Below are 21,816 nucleotides of genomic sequence, written 5' to 3'. Positions count from 1 at the left end.
ATTTTTAACACACTCATCTTCATTTGGAACATGAACAGTGATTCCCGCTGTTCTCCTTGCCCACCCTGTGAACATAGACATGGTCAGCAGCCAGTTCTTCTCCTTCTGAACCCCATTTTCAGTGTTCCTTGTGCATTGTGAGCCCTCTGTTCTACCATAGGAAGGGCCAGCTTGCATCTCGTCGGTCTACGCAGGCACAAAGGGTTGCATGAGGCTTGAACTAGAGTGGCTTGGAGGGGCAGGATTAACATCATAGCGTGTTAGTTGTCCCCTAAGCCATCGTGGCAGCTGTTGATTTATATTTTGAAATGATAGAAATATCAACAATTGACACAATAAATTATGATAGTGCTTAGCGTTTTACCTTTTTTAAAAAGTCTCCTAGTATTTTAGGTCCGCTATTTTTGCTGAAGTCATGGTTTGATTGCCCTTTTAAAGTAACCTAGAATTGCATGTTTAATCTTCTTGAACTGCATTCATACAGTGATTAAATTAGGAATATTTTAGATGTATGGCAGTTTAATACAGTAGCAGAAAGTCTAAGGATTAAAAAAAAAATCACTCTTTAAAAGTTAAATACATTTTATCTATTTTACAGGAGCATTTCAGAAATCGTATTTCATAGCCCTACTGCATTTTAATTTTAGATACTGTACTTCTTTAACGACTTTCTAATTTATACAATTTTTGTTTCACTGTCAAAACATTTAATTATATCATGTCTTGAAGGTGTAAAGCTGTCAAATAAATCAGAGGCTCAGTATAAACATTTGGTGAATTGCTTTTGCTACCATACTGTAGTAGTTACTGGGCAGTTAGTGGAACTTTTTCCAAGCATTTACTCAGCAGGTACAGGACAGCACTGGTACAATGAATTGCTGATTGCTTGTAAAACAGCAGGTAGTAATGCCCTCGCTCTTTGTAATTCTGCTTTGTAAAATAAAGTGGCAAGATAGCGTGGCAGAGAAAGCCAACGTGCAGCCAATGTTTCCTGCCTAAGGGCTGCTGGAGATTGCCAAGCCTATTTCAAAAAAAAAAAAAAAAAAATCCGTAATAACAATTGTTGCTATTTTCCATAGCGCAAAAAAAGCCCGAAGGACCCACTGCTGGAGGGAACGAACCGCGTTCACGCTTCGAAAAATTTGGCAAGGCGGGCATGAAAAACAAAAAAAGCCTGGATTCCTTTAGGAAGGCCTTAATATTTGTATTTTAAGAAACCAAACCAACAACTCGCAAGTGTCTTTAAAACGTTCGAGCTTCGTACGAAAAGAGAAAAGTCTTCCGAGGCGTGTTTTTTTGCCCAATATTTTGTTCTGGTGTTAACACGAACTGCAGGCTCCCCAGGGCGGGGTCTGGATGAAGTAAATGAGTTCTCCTTTGAAGCTTTTCTTCTCTGCCCCTTCAGGATGAATGGGGAGGCCCTCGGATAAAGCTGCTTTTCATTAGCGCCACCGCGTACCTATTGGAAAGGAAGAGCTCTTCCAGCGCCGGCAGACGCTGGAGTAAAGGAACGCTTCCTTTTCCTACCGGGAGACCGTGGGCTAAGCGGCTCCTAGCGTCTCTCTGCAGCCCGGCATTCCCCCTCAGAGCTAATCACCGCAGTAATTTATTCGGATCACCCTCTCCGCGCGGGCGGCGGTGCTCGGTGGCACCGCTGGAAGGCGGCGGGGTTTGGAAGCCGCTGCGGGCTGCTCGAGGCTCATTAGCGGCTCGGGACGTGCTCCCTCATTAACTGCCCGCGCCCAGCGCCGCCCGCTCCCCTCCTCCGGCGCCAATTAACTCCTGCCTGCCTGCTCGCCTTTCGCTGGGGCGCGGAGACACGCGGCCGCCTGCCTGGCCGGGAAACGGGGCGAGCGCCCGCGGGCGGACCCGCACCAGCCGCCGCCTTCTCCTCAGGCGCCAGCGGCTTCCCGCCGGGCAGCAACGGCGCCTTTTTCCTGCGAGGAGCGGGCGGCTGCGGCAGCGGCCCAGGACAGGACCCAGTTCCCCGCGGTAGTGCCCGGGGCAGGGCCCGGCTCCCCAGGACAGGGCCCAGTTTCCCCCGGGAGCGCCCGAGGCAGGGCCCGGCTCCCCAGGACAGGGCCCAGTTCCCCGGGGCTCCCAGCTGAGAGGAGGCGGAGGCCAGTACCTCAGGGTGAGGCCGACCGCAGGCCTGATGTGCCTTTTTTTTCCCGATTTCTAAATACTACAAAGAGATTTCTTTGCTCTTTGCTATACACCTGGAATAATAATAATAAAAAAGCAGCTTGTTCTCCAAACTGAAGAGTAGAATTAAAACCACAGACTTCTCAGGCCGTTTAAAACCAGTGTTAATTCCCTTCTGCTCTGCCGATAGGTGAACTCCAGCCTTAGGTTCCAGGGGTTGGACCCGGTGTCTAACCCACTTGCAGTAGCTGCTCGGTGGTGTGGTGGTGATGGTGAGGAACTGTGGGGACCTCCAGCTTTCCTGGGTGAGATCAGTGCCTTATGGCTCTGAAAAACCTTGACTTTGAGGCGAGGACTTGGCAGTATCCTTGTGCTTATCTTACTCTGGATTATAAAGCTTGCATGCCACAGGTATGGGACTTTACTTAAATAAAATTCATGTATTAGTGTTACCCTCGGTCAGATTAGGTAGTTTGATTAAACTGTTAGTCGGTTAAAACCTGGTCATTGGTTGTTGCTGCTTAAAAACAATGTATTGCTTTTTATTTTTGTATTTAAAAAAAACCCAAACTTGTTCTTTTGCCATGCTGGGAAGTAATGTCATAGATAGTTGCTTGCTTGTTTACCCTGTAAAGAGCAAGAGCTGAATTCATCCAGCCTCTGAATTAAATGATTTTTTGGAAGATGGGAGTTAAATACTGTTTTATTGCAGTATAGTTTGATTTTATTTCTAAATGTTAGTGATTTTTAGGCCATCTTCTGTGAAGAAAAAAAAATCTATTGTTGATACAAGGGAAAATTCTAGAGTTTTCTCACATCTTATTTAGCTTATAACTGGAAAAATTTAGTTCATTAAAATGTTACTAGCTGACCACATGCTTTTTCAGCATACATCCTCTAAATGTTATTAGTATTCATCTCCTAAGCCCTTCCCTCTAACACAGTTCATGGCAGAGTAGTATAAAGGTTATGAAAAGTTTGCTTTCCACTGACTACAGAATGTCTGTTGCGCTTGGAGGTGTTTATGCCTTGATTTCCTGAGCATGCTCAATATACTCAGTATATCACTTGTCTTTCTGTGTACAGCTGTCATAGTGGAAATTTGAAGTGGTTTAGGTGAAAGAAGGGAATAAAATGTGAAACAAACTATCTACAAGAAAGCATGATAAGCAAAACTTATGCAATGCACGATGAAATGAGAATAAAAAAAAAGAGATTTCACGTTTTCTAAGGATGGATGTTTTAAGAAGTAACTTACAAATATTGTCTGTTTTCAGTTTGATTTCTTTCAAGCATTGAGCTTCAGAGCTCTTGGAGTTCTGTTACAAATTCCAGCACTAGCCAAACTACTCCCAGGGAGCTAGAGACAGCCCAGGAGATCGACTGGGACAGGGCATGACATACAGTCAAGATTGGGGCAGTGCCCTCCTTAACCGGGAGCCCGTGGAAGTGCTTGTCTTAGGGTATTTGATAGAATGTGAGCCACCCTGAGCACCAGTTCCTCTGGATCTAGACTGCCTGGTAGCTTGCTTAGCAAATATGCCAGAACAAGATGTTAAATGAGAACCTGCTGTGTTCGGGCAAGTTTGTAAAGAGCGTTTCATTTTCCAAATAGTATCTTCCACAACTCTGATTTTTTTTTTTTTTCTTAAATGCTGAATGTAGAAGCTGAGATGCACAAATCCTGCCTTTCTCTGTCATTGTTAAAGAATGATTCTCCTGTGTCTTGCCAGCTTTAAGGAGTGTGGTGTCCTTGCCAAACATACCTTGCATTGTCATCCTGAGCAACCACTCAGAATAAAAGATCAGGGCTTCACCGTTGATAATCATCGCAAGGAAGCAAGTCCCATGCTTAGCTGTGTGTGTTAGCCCCAGGCTGGGTTACACATTTGTGCCATGTGATGATATAGTGCTGTTTCCTATTTTTTGTAACTGTTTGATTTATTCAGATGTGGTACCCTAATTGCCTTTGTAAATCTTGTGTTCCATTCTCCAAAAGCTCTTGAATGCTCCCTATTCTGCGAATTAGCAGACAAGTCAAATGACAAGATTGAAATGACTTGTCTGCCTGACTTGCATCTAAACTGTGCTTTAAGTTTTAAATTCCTTGACCTTTTGTCATACCATTTCCTAATCTTAAACAAATTTTTCTAGAACATTTTTTTTTTTCCCCAGAACTGGCTTCAGAGACAAACTAGATTAGTCTCTACAACTCCTCTAAGATGTTTGCTTGTGCTGTTTGCAGCGGTTTGAAGACCATGTGTTTGCAACCATTTCTATCTCCTCTTACATGCATACTAATACTTGTTGATCATCACAGTTCCTGTGAATTGGGTCTACAACTGACACATCAAAGCACAGTATAAATGCTGCAAGCTGTTGAAACAGAGTGCAAAAATAAAGCAACAGTTGACTTTTAGGGCTTACAGAGTAAATCAGAAGGAAGAAATGTACGAGCAGTTTAGATGAAAAATATGTTAAAAAAAATCACTATTTTCTGCCAGTTTGAAATGTATTGTGCTGTCATTAACCAGGCAGTATGCATAGGCTTATATTTTTGTTTGAGAATTAAATGGGAGGGTAGTACCCAGCCTAATACTTAACATGAAAGCTGTTTCAAGTGTAGTTTTGTCTGTGCTCACATAAACCTTTTTTGCATTTTGATCATGCAAGTTCGGATGATGCTTCAGATGTGTTCTAGAAGTTCATGACTTTCTCTGCATCCACCAAGTTTCTTACAATTATGCTAGCTATATATTCATTCAGTAGTAAGTAAACTAAAACCCCACCTCTGGGTAAGCGTGCTCTAATCCTAACACTTTTCTGAATTTCAGAGTTTGACCTGTTTCTAGCTTCAGTGAGAAGCTTGTTGAACCTGAAAGGCATGCAAATTCTGCATGGGTTAAATTTTTCTAGTGTGTGTTTCGCACCTCTCTCTGAACGAGAAGGAATCTGTGACATTAAAAGGTGAATCGCTGTTGACCATGACAAATACCCTTTGGGAAGTGTGTAGTACTCTGACCTTTCCGTTTGTCTTTGGCTAAGACTTGACATTGGGAAACAACTGTGGTCATGTTGACAAGGCTCAAGGAGATGCCATGCCGAAAGTCCCTCAGCTAGAAGTCTGCAAGTTAGCTGAAGTGTTAGATGCAGTATACCTGCATTAACCTTTTGAGAGGAAAGGTACGTTAGCTCGGCAGGACAGGATGCACAGCTCAGTCAGTACACAACACTGCATTGTGAAATACAACCATATCTTGTGGGATTTTGGTGTTTGGTGGTTTCTTTTTAACAGAAAACTTCATTTAAACTAATTTGGCTGAGTCAACTGTCAGCTGTGTGGTTAACAGCCTGTGCTTCCAAGCGTAATAGGTTCCAGATCCAGGCTGTCAGTCTTCCTGCAAACAAGTGCTGGAGGAACTGGGAGCAGAATTGCTGAATTTCAGGGAGGAGGGAGCTTCCTGCCTCCTTTTGGTGCTGTGTGTTTTATATATTATTTTTCATGCAGGGGAATTTAGTAAAGACCTCTTGATCATTTTTTGTCCCTATCACAATTCTCTGTGTCTTTTCTACATCTGGCTGAGAAGAACTCACACAATTAGGAAGGGGCCATTCTTGGTGCGCCTTTTGAAAAGCATCTGTTGGTTTATGGAGCCACTTGGCTGAGACATGTTTTGCCCCCCCTTTTTCTTTCTTTGAGGAAGTCAGTATTGTCACAACCATGAGCGGTGGAGTATGTGAACAAGTGAGGTAAGCCCACACGTGAATTTTAGTTTGTGCACACGGAAATACTAATTACATGCACAGTGGGAAAATCAGCCCTTGCTCAGCATCTGATGTTGTAACTACACTGCTTTGGGACCCGTGTTGGCTTTCTTTAACCTGTTTTCAGTTTCTCTACGCTATAGTGTCATCTTTGGAAGTTTGTGGGTTTAAGTCTAGCTCTCCAAATGTCCTAACAGCCATATGCTTGTGTCTTCTCATAATGGGTAACTTTTGAGATCCTGCAAGCCAGGATGCTTTATTTCACCTAAGTTGTTCTACTATGAAGGCTGTGGAATTCTTCACAAGAGTAAAGACAAACTGTGTAAATCTTTTCACTGTTGACATCTAAGGTAGATGTCTAAACTTTGGAACTTAAGAACAAAAATTCAACATTTAAATGTTGAATGTTCTTGGTAAATTGTAGCAGTTTTGCCTTAAAATATTGCTCTCAAAGTTGCAGATTATCATCGATACACTAAGAAATATTTTTTTAAGAGTCATCACTGCTCTTTTTGGAAAGAGTAGCTCAGAATACTCCAATGCAAGTTTTTGTGTTCACCTAAATCTTTCATTCCTGGCACCTAATGATAGACATTTCAGTTGAAATTAAAGCTGAATTTCAAAGGAAATGTAGTTTTCATGTTATAAAATACGTAACAGCTGTCTGACTTGTCCATTTAAACTACAAAATAGAGTTGTAAAGTAAATATAGAAATGACCAAAAGATGCGAAAGTGCTCGAGATCTTCAGCAAAGCATGCTACTAATTCACCCTTATTTTGGTAATAATTACATAAATTCATGTAGGAGTTTGAGTCATTAGATTGCAAAATACTTTTCTTTTTTTATGTGCTGCTTATGCAGAATATACCATGCCACAAAATTCTGTTTCATTAAGTTACAGTATTACACAAATTTTCTCTTTTGTCAGTACTTAGTACCTTATTGTTAAATACAGAGAAGTAGGAGAAGGGACGTTTATCTTCCAGACATCTCCAGTGTCTGAGCTTCTTCTCAGATTGTTGACATCCTTTGTTCTGTAAGATCAATCGTCTTCAGTAAAGCATCTGAGTTAAATCTTTTTATTAAGATTATAGTTTCCAGAGTGCTTTTTCTATTTTATCCTGGTATTGGTAACCAAGTAGAGAAAGAAAGTAAAATGCAGACTTCAACTGTAACAGTAACGAAGAATACAGTGGCCATGCACTTCTGGAACATACAGAAAAAAAGGAAAAATGAGGTAGTTCTTATAATGTAAGCTGTAAAGTAATTGCTCACTCTCCCAAGTATTTTATGTTTAAAACGAATGGCAAAATACAGTAAATAAAACTATATGCATGTACTTTGAACAGTTATTTAGCAAGTTAGAAACCATCAATCATGTGAACAGTTTTGGAGTCTATTTCATCCTTTTGAAATTTGTATTACCTCATGGAGAACTTGGATTTCTCCTTTTTACGTCTGCTGTCCTCTTCCTCCCCCTCCTGATATCTTCAAGGCAGGCTTGAGTTCAGTATCTTTCTAAGAGCTTTTTATACTTTTTTCCTTTTTTTTCCCCTCAGATGTCTACCCATGTGGTAAAATAATGTTGCTGGTGAAAGTGTGTTTGGTAATTTACTTTTGAATACTAGTGGTTACTGAGAAACCTCAAAAGATAAAGCCAGCAGTTCAAGAGTTAATATGTTATTAGGAGGACAGGAAATCTGGCAACTATTGCAGAAACTAGACCTAATGGTGCACACAAACAATTTGTCAGTCTCGGTAAATGTGAATAGCTTTCCGCAAAGTGGCTGCTTTTGCTTTGTTTGAGCAGCCTAAACTTTTCCTTTTTGGGCTTTAAATCTTAGAAGTGAAATGTGATCCACATATTGAATCAAAATAATTTAATTCAAAACATATTTTGATTGGAACAAGGTTGACATGGAAAGAAACTCTAGAATAAAAAAAAAAGTTGAAAGGACTTTCTATCATATATTTAGCAGGAAAATTTGAAACAGTTCTAATTAGGCTGAAAAACCAGCCTTCTTCATTGTAGCTTACAAAGGTCATATATCAACGTTGAGGCAGCATTACCAACTTGTGTCTGAAAGCCTGCACATGCAAACATAATTCCAGTTGTTTGGTTTTGTTGCTTTTGTTTTGATTTAAAAACCGAAATGGTTACCTGGTCCTGTAGTTACGCGAGTGCTTTGTGGTGTTCAAGAAGAGTATTTTTCACGTCAGAATTGTGGTTTTGCTAAGAATGTGTGAAATCCTAATTTGTGCTTTTCTGTTCATACATAAATATTTTTCAAATGGAACGTAAAAAAAAAAAAAAGAGACTCAATTATTTTAAGTGTTTCAAAGGAAATTCCTTACTTCAAAGAGAAATTAAAATATTTAGCCCGTTACAGGTAATAGGCAATTACTTGTACTTGAGATTTGTAATTTCCTACTTGCTGATGTAGTATATTCCTGGGGTTTTGGGGTTTTTTTAATTGAGTGACTAGGAAAGATTATTCATATATGAGAAGCAGTTTTGGTTTCTCATCAAAATTTCTCCTTTGATTTTAACTGTATAAAACACATTTTGTATAGGTTGGACTTCCTTTCTGTCTTTCAAATAAGTTACATTTATGCTGTGCTTCAAGATTACATCGCTTTAATCAGCATAGGAATAGAGCAAGCAAGTCTGTGGTCTATTTGTGAATAGCTTGATTATGAGTAAATATCTCTACTGGTGAAAAGAAATAGAGTTAATCTTTTCATCTCATTTCAGCATTGGAACATCCCAATCTCAAGCACAGTTTATATTCATTTTTAATAGGCATCATTTCATGTGCTTCATGTCATTATGTAATCTAAACCAGAAAGAAAAGCAGAGGGCAAGAGCCAATAGTAGTCACTTGTAAGATACAAATCTTGATTCCAAGGGTATAATATTGTTTGGGAAAAATACATCATAATAAATGGATAGAGTATTTATACTTGAAAAAGGAAAAATCTTTGCTAACCTGCTAGTTTTATGTTTTTTGTCATTCCGACCATGTTTTACCAAATCATTAGTATCAGTATTAGACTGGTATTAGTCTTCAGTTGCTTGCAGGAAATTAGTTCTCTGTTCATTCCTTTCAGAAAACAGAGCAGAAAAAAATGCACATAAAATAATTAATTTCAGAGTCGCTCACGAAGAAGTAGTTTTCATTGCACGTATTTAGTGACATCAGATTGTGCGTTTGAAAAATATTTATGAATAAACTAGAATTTCCTTGGAAGATCAAAGCTTCAATTTGTTGATGTGTCTGAAGCGTTTCTACCTTGGGAATGAAGAAATGAAAGTTACTAATAGGTGTTTGTGTTTGACATCTGTATGCTGTACTTTTTAGCATATCTCAAGTGTTTTAGTCTCTGCCTAATAGATCTCATTAAAGAAACAGATATCAGCCCCAAGACAGTTTGTCAAAGTTGCTATGAGTCCCTGTGGGTAGAATTGACAATTTGTGCGTGGCTTCGCGTGGCGGTCTTTTCATGGTCTTGTTTGATCCTTTAACAATTGGGCGTTACTCACTGATTTATTTTACAATAACTCAATAGGATGCGGTACTACTGTATTGTGCTGGACGTTTTGGAGGATTTTCTTGGTTTGCACGTTTTCCTCAGAGCACACCGTAAATGATGTGCTCGGTCTGCTATGGGAGCGCTAACGATTGATTGGTTTGCTTTAAGAGCAGCATGGGAAGGATGTTAGCATCCCATCGCTGCATGCTGTATTTAACTAGACCCTTAATGAGCACTGGCTGTCCTAGAAATCCTAAATGCTTAAGGTTCGGTACCCTTGGTTTAGTTTTGTGAGAGGTAAACGCTTACAGTAACGTCCTTTTTTTCAAAAATACTCCTTTTTAAAACCGGAGAGTTAGGCAAATTGGAACTTTTTCACTGCTCAGATTTATTTTAATTTGTACCATTATACTTAAATAGTATCTATCAGAGTGGCTGGAAAGTGCATCACACGTACTGGTACATTGTGGTGTTTTCCTTGAAAGCCTGCTTTATTTTTTAATCATTATACAGGCAGTTAGCTATTGTTCCTCCATCGGTTGTGTCATAGCATAAGTGCTTCCCTCCAACCAAGAGCTTAACTGTCAACCTGCAATGACAGGCAAACTTATTTAGCCTTTGAATTTGTGTGCTATGTTTGGTCTGGCCTTCAGGGTCCTGGGTATTGATGATGATGGTGGTAATTTTTCAGTTAGCCCTTTTGTTTGTGGCTTGGCAAATAAGAATGAAGATTTAAAATGGCCTAATGTGGAAAAAAAAAGAAAAGAAAGTGAACTGCTGTTGAATCTGTATAAATCACAAGTGTAAAATAATTCAAAACTTGAAAAAGAGAAGTAAATTCAGGAGGACTCCCAACCATTCCATGAGAAGGCAAAGAACGTGTTCTAGTTTTGCCTTTTTAAGAAAAAGTCAGATTTGTGTATCTGTTAATCTGAAGACGTTGCAGAGTGATATCCTTTCAGTTATTCATGTCCAAGTGCTTCGTGAGGGCAGTACAAATCTATTACAGTCCAATTTCAAATCTATTACATTCCATTTCTAATCCATTACAAATCTAGCTTTTGAAGAAACGGAAAATATTGAACAACCTCTGCACATACTAAATATATAGATATATGTATAAAGTCACATGTTCTTAATGCTATTTTTCCTGACATTAAATAGTTATCATTATAACAGTAAGTATATTCTAGGGTTAATTTTTTTTTTTAGCAGGATAGCAAGAAAATTAATTCCTATCATTGTCATTTGCTGAGCCCTGTAGAATTTTATGGCTGCACATTGTAGTATTATGGACACTCATGAGACTCCTGACTGGTTTTATCTTATTAAACAATTTTGAAATCATTAATTTTTAATTGGCCCGCTTGTGGTTTTTTATAGTTTTAATTGTGTGTCTGTGTCTAAATGTTGGGGTTTTTTTTAGTTTAAAAAAAAAAAAAGAAAAAAGTAAGCAAGAAAAAATTCAGTCTAAGCATATACGTTGTAAGGTATTTCCATATGATCATCCACAGAGATACTATTCTGTGTAGTAATTCATTTTAAAGAATGCTTGCAGCAGTTCAATAGCTGGGAATCCTAATAAAAATAATAATAAAAAAAAGAACGATATGATGTTGAAGATATGTACAGGTCTTTTCTTGATTGAAAGTTCTAATTAAGTGAATCGAGGAAAATTAACTGAAATTAGCTGTCAGAAAGTCACATTTAAATGAGTGATGATCTGGTGTGGCAGTAAACATTTAAATGATATAAATTGCCATTTAAGTGTATGGTTTAATGTTTGTCATGCATTAATATGACATGAGACTGCAGTGACAATCAAGCAGCTTGCTCTAATTTGAACATATTTAGGGCTTTTGTGTGGAGTGCACCGCACAAATTAAGACAATTGCTGTTTTTATGTGTCAATTTAAATGTTGTTTTCAGGCATCCGTTAATGAAACAAACCCATCATTTTTGTGCAAATTGCAGAGCGATTTCCTTGGTTTTCAGATTAATTTTAACTTCCTCTGCTCAAAATTAGGAATTTCCTTTACAAGGAAAATGCCATTCGTTTCGTTAGCTGCAGAGGATATCAGACTATGTTTCATTGTTTCATTTGATCATTCAAATAAGAACTATGTTGAATCTTCTGTATAAAATAGAGAAAGCAAATCCTGCTAGTGATTTAATCTAGAGGAATTAACTCTTTAGATGACAATGATTTTTAATTTATCTTCTAATATATTCGTGCTGTATCTAATACCATTATGGAGAGATTCGTTATTGTTGGATGCTTTTGTCTTGGGGATTGGGTTGTAACTGGGTAGCATCTTCAGAAAAGTGGCTTAATCATTCAGCATAGGACTGTTTCTGTATGGGTTTGTGTAAGAGATATCTACAAGAAATGTACAAAAGTAATAGCAAGTTGATATTCCAGCACGTTAAATAATTTGCACCCCAACACCCCTAGTTCAGTTCAGTTTCCCCAAGTCTATCAATCTTCTCTCTGTCTGTCAGAATCGGATTATCATGGTGGTGTTATTCACCATGCAGATCGCACAGAAAAGCACAATTTCATCTCGAGAGTTCGTAAAAACGTGGCCTGGCTGTCCATAAATGCTTTCCACTTACTACTTTTTTTTCTTATTCCCACCGTTATAGTTTAAAAGGCAAGGTCTTCTGGTCAACGGGAAGTAGAGTAGGGCACAAGACTCTGGCAGCTGTCGCAGGGCTCACCTTTTTCTAAAATACTGTTACAAATTCTATGTTTAGTTTTGTTAAGATAATTTTGTACGCTATTAAAAAATGCTTCTGCTACTACTGTATGATGACTGTCTGGCACACTTACATTTATATATTTTGTATGTGTTTTTTTCACAGGCATTAGAAAGTGAGTTTGTTTCCTGCCAGCTTCACCAGTGGATTGATCTGATTTTTGGCTACAAGCAGCAAGGGCCAGAGGCTGTTAGGTCCCTGAATGTGTTCTACTATTTGACGTACGAAGGAGCTGTTAATTTAAGCTCAATAACGGATACTGTATTGAGAGAGGTAAGTTTGTATTTGAAATACAGCAAAGGAAAATCTTTTGTTAACCGCTGCAGCGTTGAAAGCGTAAAGACTCCATGTCGTTCAAGTCTACCAACAAATGTTCAAATCTTTGCCTTCTCTTGTGGTTTGGCTACAGGCCAGTCAAATGCAAGGTGCCTGAACCAGTTGTCACAGCATGCAAAGTTAAGAGAGCAAGTGTGCAAGTTGTGCTTAAACTTTGTGCACCTGGATTTAGGACAAGCTGGATGTCAATATAAAAATAAAAATTCTCTTTTAATGCAATCCTGCATATGTAGTGCACATCAAACGTTTTGTAGCTTCCATTATTTTTATTTGGCTTGCTATCAAATTAATAACTTGTCCTGTATTTTTCATATGCAAAAGTAAATACTTAAACATTGGAAAGATCTGTAGTCTCGCTTGGACTCAGCACCATTCAGAAAAATCTATTTGCTAAAGTATCCCCTAGGATACTGTGGGCTTAAAGACTCCTCCCTCTTCCATCTAAACAGCTGTTTAAATTTTAAAAAAAAAGAGCAGGATGGTGTGGGTGATTAAAACAAATTTTTGATTGGTTTTACATCCTCTGTTCAGACAATACATTGGTAGCAAGTATAGCTGCAAGTACATTAATTACAGAAGAAATGTAACTGGTACTTTGTTATAAAATATTCTGAGTCCCTGAGAACAAAATAATGTGAATGCTATCAACAGTTTTATAAAAGAGTGGCTAGATGTATACCAACAGGGAATAGATATGTAAACTGAATGAAAGCAAGAATTAAGACACTTCTGCTTACAAATATTAGGTTTGACGTTTACTGTAGAATTCTAGGCTAATCCTAATTGAAGTTTTTGCTATTTGTTGCTTATTGAAAGATGTTCTGAGACGTAAGCAATTATTACTTAAAATAATACTACTTTCTCTGCACACACTGGCCATCTGACCATTTGGGGCACCTTGACAGACTGTAGAGAAAGTCGCATCGTAGCAGCACTGTGGGTTGTGACTGGCTTGTGGGTGCAGTGGAAAGGTTTTGGGGGTACATGGGGTATGTAGGGATGTACAAGGACTGGCTTAAGTACCAAAAGTGGTGGCTGGATGTCGTCATTATGTGGGTTGCCGTCAGTCTGCAGACTGCATCTTGGTCCTCTTTGAGCTACAATTTACATGTTGCACATAAATGTGTTTAACTGAGCTAAGAAGAGAGATGCTGGAACACTTGGCTTTTACGAAAAACGTCATCACCTGGGTTTGAAACAGTTATTGACTCAAGTGTACTAGATGTTCACCCTGTCATGTTTTCATTTCATTGATAATGTTTGTCCCCTGTACGCTGACAAGGAAATATTCTTACCTTGTGAGAGTATTTATTAGACTCTCGGAGTGCTGGGTTTAAGCATGAGCTGAAAAATAGACTGGGCTTTGTGTGTAATTTGTTCTTAATTTTGGTATTAAATGAACCATCATTGAGTCATCGTTTGTGAAACTAATAACTGAATACTAATCAAAATAGCGATCTACCACACACAATTTTTATGTCATTTTTGATTTTTCGAGAATAGCTCTATTACCAGTTTAATTGTGATCTGTTCTACTTGTGTCATAGCCTAAAACGAAGTAATTTGAGACCAGTGAAGTTACAAATCTGTCTGGATGTTGGATCATCTCAGTTAGAGAGGCATTCACTTCCTACTTCTATAAATATATTAATATATTTTATTACCAAATCTTTTGAATTTGTCATGTTTTCATTGTGCTTCACTACAATGTTTCTTATTTTTGATTTGTTCCATGCTGCCTGAGCTGAGTGGCATATAAAAATGAAAACAGGAGAGGGAGAATAGCAGTGTTGTTGAGTTCATAATAGTGGAGTAGCTTACCAGCAGCAGAATTTCTGAGCGCTACTGATGGTGTCAGAAATACATGCTGATGAGCGCAGGCAGCAGAATGAATGGTGCAGCACTTTCATTCTGAGTTACTTGGAGATTGGTCCAGTGGAATATTTCTATCTAGTATTTTTACGCAGGTTGGTAAAACAGTAAAAAGATTCCTGTTCAGTTAGTATTTACTTGTATTCTGTAAAGCATATTTTGGTATTATGTAAATGCATATATGTAGTTTGAAATGGTACGTATTATCAGCCTTGATATAATATTGACAGTGCAGAGATTTAATGACTATCATCGCCAATGGTGAGTTATTCTGGTTTTACTTATGAGTGGAGCTGAAAGTAATAAAAAATCTGTTTGTGTGTATATCTATGTGCATAATCATTCTGTATCTATGTGCTAAATGAATTTATCATGCACCTTTGACAGCCTCACCTTCTTCCTGCTTACTAATCCATCTCCCCGAGGACCTGCGCTAACGTTCTGTACTGTAGAGCAGCTTCAATCAGCATTTATTTTTCTCCTTCAGTCAGCTTGCCAGAAAATATTTCTTCTTTTCTCCACCGAATTCCTGGTTAGAAGCCAAATGATTTTCTGATGTGGGCAATTAACAGTATTTTTAGGCAGGCACGACACCTCAGATTTAGTATCTGTTTATTAGGCAACTATTAAACCGGAAATTTTACTCCGGATTTCTTGGGTTCAAAACGGACGCTTTTGGCTTTTTCCTCTTGATAAGGTTTAGGGTTTGGGTCTTTAAATCTTGGCAGTTGTAGCGGAAAATGTATTTTTATTTGCAAACTTAGAACAAGGAGAAGCTTCTGTATATTCTGAGAGTTGCAAGTTACTGAGGCAATTTTAGGTATCATATGGAAATAATAGTGTGCGCGTACACCATGGCAGTTTCTCCACGTAGATGGTCTGTGCTCAGCCTGGACCACATCAGTAATGAGAAGCCTATGATGCATGTGTTTCTGAAGTATCTTTGTAGATATGTATGGATATTGGTGACCTAACTCATCAGGAGAGGCCACACACAGAATGATAGTGGAAGGAACTGAGGAGTGGAGGAGTTTAGGTTAATGCAGAATTTCCTTAGGTCTCCTAAATGGCTCCAACTGGCACCTTTATTTTTATAGGCAGTCAGGTTATATATATTACAAGAAGGAAGCACTCGTCTAGGAAGGAAAACTACTTGATTAAAACCATATTCCACTTTTCTTTTTTTTTTTTTAAACTGAAAATGTAGAACTTTTACATCCTCTCATACTGCTGTGAACAATTTTTTCCTGCCATTCTTTCTGCTTATGGGAATAAAGGAAGTAAAGTATTTTGAAAGGATCTGACTGCTGTAATAGAAAATTTTAAACTAAAATGCAAACCATGGGCCACATGCTACCTTTTGGCAGATAAACCCTGGGGAGTGCAAAGCTTGCATAATTCAAAGGCAAGTCTCAGGGGGAGGGGAGCAGATCAAGAGAAGGGTTTGAGTCGCAGCCAGTGGGGGAAGGGAACTGCAACCAGGAGAAGCAAGGCAAGAGATCCAGTATATCTGCTGGCATATCTGTGCACTACTCGTCCCTGCAGAGACCATTCCTTCATGCTCTTCTTTTCTTCTTGAGCCATTTTAGCAGCATTGTCATTGACTGTGATCCTTGTACTTGTGTGTCTTGCTGAAGGAGGTTACAACTGTGGAGGGACGCTGCTGTTCAGTTGACATGCAGTAAATACCACATCCCTTTCTGATGGAAAACGTGGTGCTTGCCAGCAGAAGTATGCTATATGACTACTTTCTGTTGACTCATTCTTGAACACCAGGTTTTGATCTGTGCAACTCACCATCACAAGGTCTGCTGTGGAAGAGCTTTTGTGTTGCCGGTATAGAAGAGGCAAGGAGTCACGGTAGCATAGATAAATGTCATCCAACCGTCTGGAGAGAATTCACAGCACCTTCTTATCACAAATTCTGCTCTCTTTTTGCAATGACTGTACAAGAGTGGGAGGAGAAAAAAAAAAAAAAAAAAGAAGTAGAATTACATCTAAGCCATTCAGACAAGCAACTGATTAAGAGGTGAAGCACAATCCATAGAAAATAATTCGTATCTTGGACCGATTTGTGGGTATTCCATCGGTGTCTTGGTCAGAAGAACAGAAATTCCTGTTGTCTCTGGTGTAGTGTAGCAAAGGATGATGGTGAATCTGGGCTGCACTCAGAGTTGCTAATTAAAAGTCCATTTCTCCACTCATACCCCTATGTAGCTAGTGTAAACACTGGATAAGTGTAAAGAGAAGAGGTGAAGTTAATAGCAGGAAGGGAAAGTGGAGAATATGTCATTGAGTGACTACAAGAACGCCTGCACCTCAGTTTTGTATACGTGCATACTAAATTTTGTACCATTCTTATCGAAAAGCACCTAACCGTATTCTTCAAATGATTTTTAAAATAGCGTCTGATATGATCTTTGTCAGCAGTAATTAAGGAAGACTGATGATTTTAAAATCAGCAATTATAGTTCAAAAAAGATGAGAAGTCGTCCCCTGCAATTAATATGCCACATACTTTCATTAAGTGATTTGCTTTTAGCCTTAGATGGTTCAGTTGTTTTATACTTCTTCCTTTGAAGAGAAGGTGTCTTTTTGTCAGATGAAGGTAGTCTGTTTAACATGAGGAAGTGCAGCTTTCTCCATTCTATCAGCACCTTTCTTTCTACTCTTGCTATTTTATTAACATATGAACTGAGGAGTTTCAAAAATTGTGAAAAATCAGCTTGGACGTAGCATTTGGTATGTTATTTGAATGTGCCACTTCTGATTACATAAAGAAAGGAAATAATTCTTTTATTTTCAGTTTTAAGGCATATGGGATAAATTATTTTATGGATAATAGCTTTTAAATGTTGCCCAAGATTAATATCTTTGGGTAAGCTTTATGCATCTTAGACCTATCTCTTATGTGCCTAATTTTATTTTTAAATATTTACAGTTTGAGAGACTTCTGTGCTTTCCAAAAGAAGTTACAAGGATGTTTAGTTTACATGACCCCGGTTTCATGACAGCAGTAGCAGATCTGATATCTTATCCCAGAGAAAGCATTTTTGGCCTCTCTTTTAGCTGTTTTCATGGTGGGAGTTAATAGCATATTTCAGCTCTAACTCAGCTAGAGAACTCTGACAGCAGTGAATCTTTCACAAAGTATAAACACGATTCGTATTTATAGCATAGTTAACATTTACTAAATAGTTGGGAAAACGAGCAGTCTGTTTTTAGCAGGTTGGGCAAGAGTCTGTGTTGTGGCTGCGAGGAGTTTTAAAAGGTAGGATAAAGTGATTATAAAATACTGTCACAGAGCAGTAAATTTAGATGTGCTGAATTCAGTAAGTATCGAATTCATGCAGGCGAATTTCAAAGTACTGTAGAGACAATCTTTGAATCATCTCTGGCCAGAAGCGTGTTGCACAGATGGCATGCTTGACGTTGCGCAGCACACGAACAGCGCGAAAAGCCGAATGAACCGTAAGAAAGAATTGGTTGAGTTTTAATTGCAAATCTGTATTAAAATGCCATTATACGGAACCAGAATTAGGAATAGGTTTAAAGGAAGCATCCTGATTTCTTGGCTAAGGAGAGGTGAACTTGTCAACTGCAACCAAACCCATACCCTAGTCTTTTCCCGTGAAGGTATGGAGAGCAGAATTGTGGGTGGGCAGGTACCTCTACTGCTTGTCTGGGCATTGTGAGTCTCCCATGAAAACACGAGCATCTTCTTCTGGTGAAAGGAGCATTAAAATAACAGGAGCACCATTCCTGCCGCCAGTTCATGTCATTTACCTGTTCATTCTCCGGTCTCCGCTCACGCTGTGACCTGTCTGTGGTGTTGGAGCAAACAGGCAAAAGGAGCGTAAGCGAGTGTTTACTGTGATATCTGGGAGGTGTGGTACTTCTTTGATTCTGTTCAACCCAGAGTTTGACATGACCACTGGGGGTTTACTGCCTTTCTTAACTTGTGTATTTACTACGGCGCTTAGAAACAGGCATCAAACTATTCTGCTAGCTTTTGATCCAGAAAAATGTTTGACCTGAATGTTCTCTTTTGTCCTTCGTTACAGAACAGATTCAAATTTTACCTGGTGCTTCTACTTCTCTATCCATCAGGAAAAAGAGTGATATTTTATAGTTAATTAAAAGTAGGATTGACGTGCCCGATACATAAAGATTAAGAAAATAAGAATCAAAAAACTGCTTTGACTGGAAGTAGTAAAGCTTTTTGGAACGAGGTAACTCATGTAAACTAGTTCTTCAGCTCTGAGTGCTTGCCTTTTTTTTTTTTTTTTTTTCCCCAGCCACTGATTGAAATTCAAAGGATAGAAATTTTCAGCGCAGCCAGTTCCCTCACCTCTTCTTGCTTGACCTGTCTTGTGGATCTATCAGAGCCAGAGAGGCCTTGAGACCCCCTGGGCTCTTTACATTTTGATTCGTGTCTGGCTGGTCAGTCTTAGATAGCTGACATATTTGTTGACCAGCATTAAATAAGAAAGAGTAATCAAAAGGTAAACAAAGGAGGGAAAAAAGTGATGTGCATAATCCTTCGAAAATAACTTTTTTGAATAGAGAGTATTTCCATTTTTTAACTTTTTTTTCTCTTCTATGTGTGGAAAGGATCACATACACTAGTGTATAATAGCTACAGTTACATACACCAAGTCATTTAGCCTTAAATCAAACATGGAAGTGAAATTGCATTATTTTTTGTGTCATCAGCATGCTTCAATTATTTGCAGACTCTTTATGCAGTCCAAACAGTATCTGTATTGACTTTCCCAGTAATTGGGAGACTAAAAATTATTGTTTGGAATGTTTTCTTTGTATTTGCTCATTGCAGCCCAGAGTGTCTAACTCATCAGTGTTTTCACTGCGTCTGCAGATGTGGTGTGGTATTTACTTACCAATCTGTATTATATTAGTTATTAGTAATATTTGAACAATAGCTGCTTATCGAGTGAGAAAGCTTGTGGAAAAGGGGCTTTTCCGAGAGCGGTGTCCAAAAATCAAGTCTCAGTTAAATATTAATGTTTTATTAAATGACAACAAAAAGTTCATTCATTGCAGTAGAAGACCCTGAGATAATATTGTACCCATATTTTGAAAACAGCAAGTTTGACCTTGCAGGTAGTAGTTATGACTTAGTTTAAATAAATGTATTTCTTAGCTTAGCAAAATGAGTTATTTATTTCTTTTTCACAATTGTGACAGATTCTGAAAGGTGATTATGCAAGTTTAAATACCATTAAATGTTGGATTTTCACATCAGTGTATTAATCCCCTTCAGATTGAAATGTTTTATTTTAATGAAGCTTTTGTATTTAATGAGATGACATCAAAGTTGAAGAAATTCTATGGAATGCTAACAGATTAGAACAGATTGCTTTATTGCAGAGGAAAAAGTTTTATATCAGAAAATTTGGAGCCAGCTAAGTAGGAAGTAGACTGTGTGAAGGTAGAAAGTTTTAAAGATTATGTTTAGCTATTTAGAGGAGTGAATGAATAATGCCAGAAATTGGTACGGTTTCAAGGTATTACACATGGCAATGCCACTCTTTCTATGTGATAATTGCTGATTTTAAATGAAAGCAATGAGTTGCTCTCTTGAAATCTCCAGTTGCCGCAGCAAAGGGAAACATGAGACGTTTGGTTGTGGTGCTCAAATAAAATGGAGACTGTTATATTTTAAAAAACAAGCCGCAGAGCTGCTTAGGATTTTGCATATACGGGATCCAGTTTTACTTGCAGGTCTTTAAGTTCATCTTAATTTTCTTTTTAGACTCTTTTGCCTTTATATTTTGTCAGTCTCTTTGAAGTCCTACCAGACCTGTTTTTCTAGTTTTTTTTTTTTTATCTGCTTCTTTCCAGTAGCCAAAGATTTAGGTGTTTTGAATGAGCACATCAGTGCTCCAGACAGAGATACTGTTTGAAATTATCCATGAACCCAGTGCCTCTGAACATTACTGAGTGACATTTGTTTCTGTTGGTTGTGTCTGCTCCTACTAACTGGTTTCTTTCAGATTGGCAGCTGGGATTACGCTGCAGTAGACGGACAGCTGCGTGAACTGGAGATTGCAGCCAGGCCGTGCTACGCCTCTGTTTAATATGCCTGGAATGTATATATTCAGATCAGAGCCACTCGCATGGCCCTGAGGGGGATCTGTTTGTATTCTCACAAACTGCAATTACTTCCTGTTTTACTTTAATGACTGCCATGTAATTGTCATACTGATTTGTCTGGACAAAAAGGCTTCATTTTTCTCTGTTCTCACAGAAAATTTCTTCATGTAGTTTAAGAGCTGGGTTAGTGGTTTTGTTTTTAAAGGTGGGGCAGACAGTGTCCTGCGCTGCGCTCCCTTCTACATTTTTCTGTGATGCGAATAGAAGAAAATATTATTCATATATTGAATCGTAAATAGCTTTGAGGAAAAAAAATCCTATGTAGGGTAACTTCTCCCCCCTCCAGGTATGTATAGTGGTTTGGATTTAATAAATAACAAGTGGTTAGACTAGTAACTGACTTCCAAACAGACTGCTATGGTATTTTGAGCAGGCAGAAGGAACTGAAATTAAGGGGAAAAAAAAATTGAACAACAGATGTGTTTCTTGCAAGGAAGCTACAAGGAAGAAACCCCCTCTAATGCTTCATTTATATTTGAGGGCTTTCATTTCTACATTTTGATGTTGTTTTCTTGTGTAATGAGGCATACTTAGTTTTGTTAAGAATATCCCAAATGCACTGCAGCAGGCAGACGCTGTGCGCTTTTTACTTCATAGCAGCTTGCTAGTGTGCTCTAATAACGTCCCCCTCTGCAGGCAGTTGACAGTATTTCTGCTCATGCTTCAGCTCTGAAGCCGTAAACCTCTCTTACTTGGCTTGAAGTAATAACTGCGTTAGTGGGCTGCAACAACAGGCATCTTTTACTCTCCGCTTGGTTAACAGAGGGTATATGGCAAACAGTTTGTTTAATGATACCTAGAGATCAGTATGTAACTCTTGATCTTGTAGTATCTTTTCTTTAGGCTTTCTTCTCTCCTTGCTCCCTTCCCACCTCGGCCATTTGTTAGATTTCAAAGCTAACGTAGGTAATTTTCTTTAAACCAGTACATTAAGCGAATAGCGCAATGATAAACCAAGAAAAACTGAAGTGATTCCATACGAAAGGGTTGATTTGTGAAGTCAAAACCAGAGAAAGATTTTTCTGGTTTGGCATGAAGAAATTAGGCTGCTTGTTTTATTTTTAAAACAGCGAATGGGAGTGTGTGAATTTATGATGCTAACGTTTGAGCGCTGTATTTTTTCCCTGGGTCAAGTGTAGTGCAATATCCCCAGGGCAGGTGTACAGTCAGCAAGCACATACATTGCCTGTGTCAGAAAAACATTTTGCCCATTTTTCACCATCTT

General features: G+C 38.5%; 1 protein-coding gene across 5 annotated transcripts in view; it reads left to right on the top strand.

Moving 5' to 3' along the window:
* The window catches only part of LRBA (LPS responsive beige-like anchor protein), a 422,962-nt gene that overhangs the window by 353,546 nt on the left and 47,600 nt on the right, over positions 1–21,816 (top strand). For all 5 annotated transcript variants that reach the window (XM_086612273.1, XM_086612271.1, XM_086612272.1 and 2 more), the window contains one exon: positions 12,312–12,479. In XM_086612273.1, coding sequence (XP_086468399.1) covers positions 12,312–12,479 — 168 coding nt within the window. The remainder of the gene's footprint in view (positions 1–12,311; positions 12,480–21,816) is intronic.

Source organism: Tauraco erythrolophus, chromosome 5, assembly GCF_009769465.1.
Source record: "Tauraco erythrolophus isolate bTauEry1 chromosome 5, bTauEry1.pri, whole genome shotgun sequence".
NCBI classification, from domain to species: domain Eukaryota; kingdom Metazoa; phylum Chordata; class Aves; order Musophagiformes; family Musophagidae; genus Tauraco; species Tauraco erythrolophus.
Note: the sequence above shows the minus strand (reverse complement) of the source record. Positions and strands in the feature narration are given on the sequence as shown.